The 12,217-nt window shown below is 39.5% G+C and overlaps 1 protein-coding gene across 3 annotated transcripts in view; it reads right to left on the reverse strand.

Moving 5' to 3' along the window:
- Positions 1–538: 538 nt before the first annotated feature.
- pdzrn4 (PDZ domain containing ring finger 4) overlaps positions 539–12,217 on the reverse strand; it is a 52,716-nt gene continuing 41,037 nt past the window's right edge. For 2 of the 3 annotated variants that reach the window (XM_077234502.1, XM_077234500.1), the window contains exons 2-8: positions 9,637–9,884; positions 8,615–8,717; positions 6,096–6,194; positions 4,615–4,677; positions 3,609–3,710; positions 3,050–3,142; positions 539–2,957 (exon numbers count right to left, since the gene is read on the reverse strand). In XM_077234502.1, the coding sequence (XP_077090617.1) occupies positions 1,359–2,957; positions 3,050–3,142; positions 3,609–3,710; positions 4,615–4,677; positions 6,096–6,194; positions 8,615–8,717; positions 9,637–9,833 (2,256 nt within the window). In that variant the 5' untranslated portion in view covers positions 9,834–9,884 and the 3' untranslated portion in view covers positions 539–1,358. The remainder of the gene's footprint in view (positions 2,958–3,049; positions 3,143–3,608; positions 3,711–4,614; positions 4,678–6,095; positions 6,195–8,614; positions 8,718–9,636; positions 9,885–12,217) is intronic. The other variant, XM_077234501.1, reaches the window with a different exon arrangement.

Genomic DNA, 12,217 nt, shown 5'->3' on the forward strand with positions numbered 1-12,217 from the left:
TTGCCACAACTGGAAAATACAGTAATTTAAACATAAATGTAACATTTGCCAAAAATAAGACTGAAGAATTTGCTAATTGTGTATAGGTAAACTTCATATTATCTTATTCAATTTTTGCTTTTGTTTAGATATTTTTAACAGCAAAAATAGTAAGAACATGATCTTTTTTTGCAGTGCAGTGTTCGAAGGGCTGATGGCAAGATAACCATTTATATATTCATGCAAAGAATTACATATATTTATAATCAAACAGATCTGGTTTTAATGCTACTGTCTGACAGGATGTCAGTTTAACAATGACAGATGGTATTTGGGTGAGATGCAAACCGGACAAATGCCAATTTTGTCTGACTCTAATGATATAATCACAGTTTATCTCAGAAATGCGCTTCTTGATCTCGAGCTTAAATAGGTCAAGCCGTCAATCAAGAAAAGTAATCAATCAAAGCCGAAAGTTACAAATATCTTTGTATGCTGAACAAAACTAGAAAATCTGGAAACCATTATTTGAGAAGAAAGGATAACAAGAAAATCTAAATTATATAACAATAATTTATTATCCTTTGTTACCCCATGTAGCACACCTAGAACACGTAGACCCGGCTACAAAGATGTCTTACACATTAAAAAAAACGACTAAAAACATGACAGCAAGATTATTAAGGGTGTCTCTTCACAAACTGTGGTAGAAAAATGAGCCTCTATACAAGGCACAATGAGAGTGGTAGGAACTCCATGTTTAGCGCTTGACTGAGATACAGACTGGGTCATTTGGCATTATAAAGATGGAATAAAATAACTTATTAGACTCAAAAATATAAATAATGTTCATACAGAGCAGTACAAAAATTGTAAGTACTGTATACAATACCATAAAAATGGTAACATCTTGTGGTATGTCAAACAACTCTTGTAAACCCATTAAGCGGCAAAGTACACCTTTACCCATGAAGATCTTGTTAAAAACAGTTACAGATATTTACATTTCAGATTTAAAAGATGTAATGGCAGAAAAAGCCGAAATTCAAGTACTGTATTTTATCTCGCATGAAAACTTGCCATTTATAAAATACAAATGCATGAAAACACTACATCAAATGACAATGTAGTGTGTAAAATCCTATTAAAACCATTTTTATACATTCTATTATGAAAACACAGCGAGGTCTGTAACGGTAGTGTCAACGTGTCAGTGTATCAAAAGAGTTTTTGAACATTCACATTTCTTGAAGTCTTGAGTTCAGTTGAAATGAGTTTTCACAAAACATGAAAAATATCTGCATCTTCACCTTTATAAAATGGCGACTTGGAATGAGGCAAGTACATAAGGTCAAGACCGCCTGTGGTCACGCTCTTCACTAAACTGTGGTGACTGAAAGGAAGGCGTTGTGAACTTTGGTGCCCTCAGGTGCTCGTGCTCCATGGCTCATGAGCTCTTGAATGGTCATCCAATTGTCAAGGATCTTCTTGTTTCGTTTCTTCAGCATCTTCTTATGGCTGAGCTCCAGAATGCTGACTTCCCCACTTGCCGTCCCCATGGTCTCCCTGAGGCACTCAAGCCGGCTCCTCTGCATGAACTCCCTCCTGCGTCGCTGTTCTCTTGCCCGCGCTAGCTGCTGCTTGCGCTCTTCTTTACTCCAGTACCGCCCCATCTTCAGCTCGCTGACTGTGTCGTCATCTGTAGTCATCCCACCGCTGCGCTCCTCCCGGATCCGTAAGGCTCGTTCACGTAGGATACGGTCTCGTGCGGGCCGACGTGCCACATACCTGGTTCCGTCTGCACGCACTTTAACTTTCCATTCAATTCGGCCAGGTTGTGAGGGTCCAGGCCGTCCACGGAGGCTGAGGAGGCTAAGCTGGCTCTGGGAGTATTCCAGAGAGGAAGAGGAATGTTGTTGTAGGAGCTGAAGGTAACTCTGGTAATGGCGTGTGCCGGAAGGCTGGGTTGTTGTGGTGGTGCTGTGATAGGGCGAATGGTAGTGCCGAGCTGTTGCAACCCTATTACGGTTTCTTTCTTTCTCACAGCGCTCGTCATCAGCAGGCAGCGCTGGGTCTGACTCCGAGGGGTTGCTGGGGCTTTGTTCCAAGCTGCTGGAGAAGGCCTGGCTGGGTCCTTGTGAGCCGGGACTGGTGATGGGGGTCTGTAAGGGTGGTGTGGAGCTGGTGTAAGTATGGCCACGACTGTAAGAAGGGCTACTTTGGCTGGGTAAAGACAAGATGGGATTATTGTAGGGACTCTGCAGGTGTTGGGTACTCCGCAGGTTCCTCTGATTGGTCAGGTGAACTCGACGCTGTAGCGAGTGGTCGGGTGATCCTTCTGTTCCCAGTGGAGTTGAGCGGGAACTTTCGGCTGTATTATAGGCACTAGAGCTGTCTTTATCTATGAGCTTCTCACTTTGAAGTCTCTCAGGATACTCGTTAATATCTGCAAGTTTGCCACGGCGCAGTCGACTTTCCTTATCCGTTCGGGGTGAGTCGTGCTTGCTCCGGCGCAACTGGTGGGCTTGCATGATGCTCTGGCACTCAAGTTCAATGCTGCGCAGCTCTTCGTTGAGCATGTGCAGCTCCCGTGCCACTCCACTTCCACCCTGATCCGTCAGACTGCACTCGATGGTACTACTTCGCCTGTAGACCAACCCGCATTCTCCACCATTACGGATCTGGCACTTCAGCTCCAGAAGTTGCTGGAAATGGTCACATTCCATCCCATTCTCACTCAGCCTGCCCTCCTGACCCTTCTCCTGCCTGGTTAAACTAACGGTGTCCATAGGAACCAAATGCGAGCTTGCTTCCCACCTGTCTCGAAGTTGTTTTTGAGTCTGTGTTTGGGGATGAGAGAGCAATTCATATTCAGAACTCTCCTCAAAGCTGCATTTCACACCACTGTCCTTCTCCAGAATGGAAGAGGAACATGTTGCTGTATCTGTACTTACGGAGGCTTCCTCATGTCTTTTTGACTGCAAAACATGAACAGATACAACCCCTTAATGCCTGTCAGAACATAAAGACTTGGTGCTAAGGAACCTTTGGCAAGTACGGTCACACTTACCCACTTTGCTTCCTTTTTCTGTTCTTCTAAAATCTCCATCTTCAGCTCCTCGAGAAAATCATGATGGTCCTCATCGAGCCAGCTTCCATCCATCTAAGAGAGACAAGCCCAACAGGGGTTAACCAGTTCTGGACTAACCATTTGGCTGGTTAAAATGACTCAGTTAGTGTCAGTTAGTAGATGCCATAGCTACACTATTTGGCTGCAAAACGCATCTTTCTCCTTTTACAACCATTCAAAAATAGGTGTGTGATCTGGTGGAATACATATTTTTGCAAGCGACATATAAATCAGAGATATCTCATTATACTTCAGTTACTTTTGACTATTTTTCACAGTTTTCTGCCTTTGACATCACTGGGTATACTCAATAGTCACTATTGAAGGGTTTAACCAGCAGCCAATCAAAATTTTACTGATATAATTTCACATGGTTTTAGAGAACATGGTATTAATGGCTCAGGTGATTGGCTAAAAATGAATAAATAAATAAAGCCACACAAATAAAACTGTGGTTTTAATGTGGGTTAAGATTAGCAACTATGTCCACTAGTCTCACCTGTCCTTCAGGTCTGGTGACGAGTAACACTATGGATCTGGAATTTTCATTTGAAAGCAGAGCAACAGCCTCTTCCCTGTTCTGTACGTCATGACCATTTATCTGGAAGAAACATGGGCACAGAGAGACAATTACATACACACAAAGATAATGATAGAGTGTCAGGATTTTCACACCGGAAGCACACTTCATCAGTGACAGAAGTGGAGCAAAATTGCATTTCCTCATACACACCAAAACTAGCCCCCCCTCATGAGATAACAACCTTCAGTCAATTATGCATTTACTGGGGGAGAGACTTTGAATCGATTACTAAGACTGTCGACTGGGCTGCAGGAGCCACAGCATTTATAAAAAGCGTTGTGGCGGTACACGCCCAGACACACAATTAAGCAGCCTCTGACAGGTGCCGTTCATCTTTTCTTCTATAGAGTAATGGCACTGTCAAAAGAAGATAATAGGGGTGGAGAGAGTGAGACAGACGTGCACCGAACCACTGTATTCATCTCCCTCAATGTTACATCCACAGATGCCTTTCGTCCTTTGTATCTCGTTCTTTCTTTATCTTCTTTTGCTCATAAATTCTCCAAACCTTTAACCCTACTGTCTCTGCTGAATGTCACACCAGCTTGGTCTACATTCTGCAAAAGCAGATCCAGTTAAAACTGCCATTTAAGAGAAATGTATCATGATGATCCAGTGGCTGACTTTGTTTGTTCAAGATTTGTACACACACACACACACACACACACACACACACACACACACACACACACACACACACACACACACACACACACACACACACACACACACACACACACACACATATATACTTGTTATATAAGTAGGTAAAGAAAAATCCAATGAAAAATCCAATTCAATGTGTTTCTAGCCTTTTGGACCCACCACATAAATAATCAAAAACATCATCTGGATTCATAGGATGGTTGTAAGCGTGAACTTGCTTGTGTATAGGTGTGTAACAAGATTAAATGTATCCCACCTGTAAAATTCTGTCTCCCTCTCTGATGCGTCCATCCCTTGCAGCTATGCTGTTGAGTTCAACCTATCAACAGTACAAAAAACATGGCATCAATATGGAAATTGTCATAATTCATCTCACCACACCAGCAATAATTCCATGACTTGTCACAGAAAGAATTCATTATTGTAACAAATTAATTTGCATATCTGTTCTATAATGAGAAAAATCTATTCCTTTCAGACTATTAACAAAAGAAGGAAACATAATGCCCCCATATAATATATAAGGATTGGAAGTGAATACTGCACAGACTATAAAGGATGTGGAATATTTTTCTTTTTCCCCTCAAAATAATACATATTTTTATATTTAGCATTTTTACAAGATTGCTGATTAAAACAACCATATTCTTTATGCATTATAAGAATTTACATAAGAACGAGGCTGAAAACATCATTGCTGTACATTATACGCATAAATGCATTTTTAATGACTAATATTAGCATAACTTACTTCCACAGACATGTATTAATAGAACATTTCTGTAGGTTGTTTATAATACATTTTCTGGAGATGATACGAAAAAGAGAAGCAGTTCCCTCCTGTTTGATGTCAGCTGCTCCACATTTACATATCTCTGAGCGAGAAATGGTGTAAGAACAGGCAATATCTGTACAACAAGTAGAATTCTCCCTGTTGAAATGCAGTCCCTGTTTTCAGCCTTTGTTTTGCTTTAGGTGTGTCAAGGTGGTGAGAGTGAATAAAGTGCCATTTACACTCCACAGGAGACAGGAGGGGTGCCATTTCTTACTAATTAAAATCAGCAATTAAAACACTGAAAAAAGAACTGTCTGTATGCAGAATAATTTTCCAAACTTGACTTGATCTCTTCATGCTTGACTCAGTCCTGGTAGACTTTCGTCTGCCATTTGAACTTTGGAAAATAGGAAAATTCTCCATATTAAACACTTTTAATTTCAGTGAAGTAATACAGTGATGTGGAACAATGAGAATCGATCAAACTCAGCTTTTATCTTTTAATTACTTTTCACAAAATTTTAATTGATGTTAAAAAGGGTTTGGTCCGATTAATTTGATTGCCTGCATCAAATTTGATGCTAAGTGTCACATCTAACAGGTGACTTCAACACAGATCACCAAATTAACATAATAACATTTGTTCTAAAAGCAGCATTAGGTTCATTTTCAGTAGATCTTTGTCTGTTAAATTGAACTGCTGCAAAAAAATTTGAGTCTGAAACTTTAAAGTCACATTTTTTTCTTTTGAACACTTGGTCTGTAAAAGGAGGTGATTAACCTTCAGAAAATGATGAACTTCAACAACATTACCTATTATATTGTCCATCTATGTCCAGTTTTACAACCCAGACACTAAACATTTTGGAAACATCTAAGTAAATTTAACCCCCGATTTGTATGATTTTTTTCAGCAACAAACTTTAAAAGTAAATGTGTAAAATAAATAATAAAATACCCACCTGACCAACAAAAATGGCTGTATCTTCTTCATCATCAGTTCGATAACAGAGAGTCAGGCCCAGTTTTTCCTGGCTGTTCATTCGACAGAGCTCAACCTCCTGTTACAAACACACACACACACACACACACACACACACACACACACACACACACACACACACACACACACACACACACACACACACACACACACACACACAGACACACACACACACACACACACACACACACACACACACACACACACACACACACACACACACACACACACACACACAAACACACACACACACACACACACACACACACACACACACACACACACACACACACACACACACACACACACACACACACACACACACACACACACACAAACGTTAGGTTTTGTTATCTTTGTGGGGACTCTCCAAAGACATAATGATTTTTATACAGTATAAACTGTATTTTCTATCCCATAAACTCATCACAGAAACCTTTTTCTATTTTTACATTTTTAAATTAGCATAATTTATTATGTTTATTAATCCATTTCCCTCGTGGGGACCATGATGTAGGTGATCTCAGGTTTCACTATCCTTGCGGGAACATTTGGTCTTCAAAATGCACGTTAAACAACAACAAAGCTCAGACTATTAACTTTTGGTGATTTTTCAGGCAGATTTTTTATGAAAGCAACTAGAAAATAGCTCAGCTCAATATATTTCTCTTTAGTTCATTACTTAAAAGATAAAAGCCACATATAGCTTCTAAACTCCAGCACGAATAGCATTATTCTAGAGTAGTTAAGTAATCTTAAATGTTTGGCCTTGCATTAAAATGAAACAATGACCAGTTCCTTTAGCTACAAACGTGTCCTACAAAAGGCCACCATGAAATATGATATAATCAAGCAGGCCGAGGGGGTTATATGTCAAGACTGAAGCCTGGTGCAAGTGACAGCGCTGTATTCGAGAGACATTCACCTGTCAAAGGAGAGCTGCGAGCCACAGCTCAACTGACACCGGTCTCAGTTCAGTCAAGCAAAACGGCTCATTTATCGGTCGACGCTCCTGACCGAGCACTAGCATCATACATCAAAAACTCCACCCTCCACATTAACCAGATTTACCACTCCATCTAGGATTTTCCCTTTTATTCCACAACCATATACACCGAACTGTCAAGTGTTCTTATTTGGCAAATCATTTCTAAAAATGTGATACCAACATGCTCACGGCAACGTCTGTGGTGTGATATAAAAAGGCTAACTCATATTTCTCATATTTCAGCTGAATCTGGGTTACTGTCAGTCCGCACAATGGATGCAATTCATCACCAGAAGCTTTAATACGGCTTCATATTGATCTGTTCCATAAGCTCAGTGATACTTCATATTTTCTGCAAGTCTATTGTTCAGACCACATGCTCATCATAGAGGATCAACCGACGTGCCGAGCAAAATAATCCACACATTTTCCCTTAACCTAGTGCGGCAAGCGACAAAACTGGAAAATCATAGCGATAATTTAACAGATCATAGTATTAAGTTAGGATATGTTCCGTATTCAGGGAGCTAAAGTGGTTAGTTTCGTCTTGGCCTGATATGAAAAATTCGCTTGTGATTGACAGTAAGTATTTAAGTTATCTTGCATGGAAGGGGTTCATCCAGACATTTATCACTGCTTATGCATACTTCACATAGCAACTTCAGCACTGTGCAATTTGATTTTCCAAGAAGGAAATTGTCACAATTTCGCCATCAGAAAAAATGTTCATAATAGATACATCCCAAAATCTCACATATTTGAAGAAACATCTGGTGACAAGCTGTTTTTGTAACTTCAAACAATCATAATAATATTAATGATTCATTAACACACATGCATTTGTTTTCCAAAATGAGCAAGCGACCCAGTAGGAAAGAACATTAATGTCACTAAAATAAAACTAATTACACCTCAGTGGAGTCGAATGCCCCTGTTTATTAGCCAAAGGAAAAATGGCATTGTTTGAAAGCTCTCCAGCTGTAAAATGCTACTTTAACTCATTAATAGTGAAGGAACCTGCCTTTTTGAAAATATTTTTAAAGTTTCACAATTAAATGATCCCAATACATAATTTGATCATATAACTCTTTTAATTCAGATTCTTTCATAGATAAAAAGGTAACACTACAATATAGCTTCATTTGTTAACATTAGATCATTAACTACATTATGTTAACATGAACTAACTTGAACAATACATAGTGTTAAGTGTTAATGATAAAATAATAGTACCTCATTTTTGGATAAAATGAATAATTGTATTGAAAATTTTCAATATTGAATATGAATATTTGTCAAAATGTAAAACTATTTTTTTTCTGTGTGTGTGTGTGTGCAGTGTATCAACATGCATTATTGTATAATTAAGTGATGTATTTATTTATGCCATCAGAATTCGTTGCATTTGTAAAGTCAGGTGTAAATGAATGTTAACACCAGGTGTACAGTAAATCACTATTTAAAAAAAAAAACATTTTTCTTTCACTTACCTCACACTCGAATTCAACTGCCCTGTCCACCTCTGCCTGAGTGCTGGCCACATATTCTGGACAATCATAATATTCATGCTCCATAGTCTGAATGGAATGACAACTAGAGAAAGAGAGAACAAGAGAAATTACCTTTGTGCACTAGGCTAAGCTTTATTTCCGCAATTTTATTTGCAGACCTACAGACCGACCCGTTACACTTCTAAGAAGATAACAGAATTTGTTTGTAGTCAGGGGAAGCATGTAATTACAAACAATACTCATTAATCTGTTAACACATCATGCTGGGGTACAATTGCAAATACACTGTTCCAAGATCCTAAGCAATCTGTGCAAAGCACATACACACACAAATGAGCTGAATCTTTGATTTTGCTGAGTTGTAGCCAGACAAACAGATTAGAAGCATAAATAAACCAAAAGCACATGCACATAAGGAGCCAAATAATCAGATGTGCTCTATCATCCCCAGACACAAGTCTTATTGGACAAACTCATGCAGTTGAAAAGCTGTAAAAGGGCATTAAACACCAAGAGAAACCTCTGTGCCAGCATGTTTGATATTTTAGCACTCCATTAGGTTTTAATCACCCTGTATACTACTCATTACAGGAAATGGATAAGGGAAGCCACTACAATAATTACACATAGGCCCTGGCGCGACTTTTATGACAGCAGTGGGGGATATTTCGATGGCGGGGAAGGGGGTTATGGCTGTTGCCTGGTGATGAAGAAATATTTGATAATAGCATGTGCTGATGTTAGTATGCATAGTCATCTGGTTAAGAAAGCATCACTCATTGAGGTAGCATTTGTCCATTTTTTCTATAAAAAATAACTCAAAATAACTAAAAAAAAAAATATATATATATATATATATTCATAAATTATGAATTGATATTATAAATTCATAATATCATTTCTTGTAGTAATGACATACTACAAACAGTACAATTAACTTTACAGGAAGAGGATTAGGTCTGAATCTAAATGTAATTAACAGTGTTGGCAGCATACTGTACCTGTCCGACAGCAGGAATGGGCAGATGTCTGGCACAGGTGGAGTAGTGGGTCTCATCTTAGCCAGAGCCATGATGTGCTCAAAGGTGATGTCCGTCTGAGTACACACGTCCACCACACACACTTCCTGTAGGCTGTTCTGGTTCTGGCCGGAGGGTCCCCGCCTCAGCACCTGCACCACAATGGGTTCCTTTCGCATGGCCTCCACCGTTCCCTCATGTCCAGACTTGGAAAATTCACGTCCATTCACCTAAAGAGAAGAGAAAACCCCAAATCGCAATAGATTTATTCACTATTCCAAACCTTTTTTAAAAAATAATTATATTAGTTTTTTCTTCATAAATTAATGTTTTTTTTCAAGAGAGCTCCAGATTCTTAAATGAGCTTGTGTATGTACCTCTGATATATGGATTTCATAAGTGACCAAACAGTCTGCGTAATCATAGTGACATCTGACACGTTGCACCTGACACCTGTCAAAGCCACCCCATCAGAATTCACTCACCCGCATCAGCAGGTTCACTGCCAGACCAATTAAATGAGCTTGTTATAAGCTAAAAAATACTCAGCCTTTCAACCATTTATTAAGGACAGAACCATACCCAAGGGAACGCACAAACCCCTTTACCTTTATGCTGTAGGTCTGCGATATAAATGACACGTCATCACCCTACATGCCGCTGCTGAAAAATATTTTTGTGATTAGTCTTCCACGTGTAAACTTACTTTACTGGTCCACAAACCACAAAAGTTAGAAATTAGTCAGTGTGTCAGAACGAGACCAGGAAGAGAAGAGATCAACCAGATAAAAGATATCTCAAATTTATTTACACTTAGTGAATAAACAGGGATATCAAACCTTTATTTGGTCCCCAAACAGCTTTGGTATTTTGCAATGCAGTAAGATTTGAACTTATGGGTCAACTTATTTTGGGCTCATCAGCTAATAAAAAAAAAAAATAGGTCACATTGTCCACAGTGCAAGTGCACATGATTTATTTTATACTGAACAGTTTTCCTTAAGCTATGTGGTTCCTGTGAGGCAGAACACAGGGCTTCCTTTCCTTATCCTCATTTCTCATTGCTCATGTGTGCAAACAACAAAGAGTGGCCTTTAGACCTTTTTCATCTCTTCTTTTGTTTTAGGGGAGCGCATAGCATTTGGCACCTCAGGCTGTCAGGTACAACTGCTGTTGAGTGACCTCAACATTCAACACTACATGACAGGAACCTTTGCTCTCAGACATTCATCAAGTCACACTTGCATCCTGCACTGTTCCTTACAGGAAGAATGAAGAGCAGGGTGGATCTCACCAGATGGGCCAATTAATCCAGCGGAAACTAGGGAACAGCCCAACAGTGCAAACTCAACAGATGTGATCCTCAACTCTGATAATGATACTTGTGTCTGGTTAAAGTTAAATGTATTTAGGCACAACCAAAGGGTCTGGTGAAGAAAGGAAACCAAAACATTACACCAGCAAAATAATACACCAAATGAGATACCAATACCAATACCACTGAGATATCACTCTTAAGATACAAAATGAAGTCACTCAAATTACTGGACTTTAAGCATAAATTAAACCAAAAATAAGCATGCCATGGTTGCTTTTCAAGGCTGGCTACTCCTTTTATTCACAGAACAGTTGTTACTTCCAAAGAAAGTGGTATAAAATCAGGCATGGTCAATGAATTGCCACCAGAGTAGAAACAGCCAATTGATTTCAATATCTTGTCTAATAAGATCAGCAGGTGAAGAAACTCTGAAGTTCATGTTGGTGAACGTTGATCCACAGCGATTTGAATTTAAAGGTCATTAACGTCAATGAAACGTGGCCGTCGCACACCAACAAAGCTTCACCAACCCACCTCCACATTCCTCCTCAATACATGAATCTGAAAAGGTCAGGTGCCAACTGGGTTTGATAACAAGGTCTGGAGCTGGAATGTACTGCACTCACTTCAGACCCGTCATATTGATTTCAGACTTATAATACCAGCTCTGCCTCAAGAGGACCATGTAGTACATCTGAATGCTGAAGAGGACAGAATCACAGCTAACATCAGTGGCGGAGGGTAAAATGTGTGTGTTTATTGTCAGAGCTGTCATATTTGGGTCAGTTCTTGTCAGGTGACACATATCTAGAGGCTTGTTTATTTTCTCCCAACTGAATGATTTTGCACAGGTGAGATAAGCACAAAGAAGTGATAAGACTGCATGTGTGTGTGTGTGTGTGTGTGTGTGTGTGTGTGTGTGTGTGTGTGTGTGTGTGTGTGTGTGTGTGTGTGTGTGTGTGTGTGTGTGTGTGTGTGTGTGTGTGTGTGTGTGTGTGTGTGTTTGTGTGTGTGTTTAACACAGGTGGCATGTGAGATAAGAATTGGATGAGAACCTCTTGGCCATACAACCAAACAGTGGAAAATGCAACAGCTACAGGCACATGCACACACAAACTGCATTACGTCAACCCAAAATGTGTCAACGGTGGTTTGGAAAACTGAATTAAGTAACAAAGGATATAAATAACAATAAAAGCCCAATGAAAAACGCTTGACTACAGTCTTTTATATGGCACATTTGTA

The sequence above is a fragment of the Siphateles boraxobius genome, unplaced genomic scaffold (assembly GCF_051911475.1).
Source record: "Siphateles boraxobius isolate OS27281-9 unplaced genomic scaffold, OSU_SipBor_1 19, whole genome shotgun sequence".
In the NCBI taxonomy this organism is placed as follows: Eukaryota; Metazoa; Chordata; class Actinopteri; order Cypriniformes; family Leuciscidae; genus Siphateles; species Siphateles boraxobius.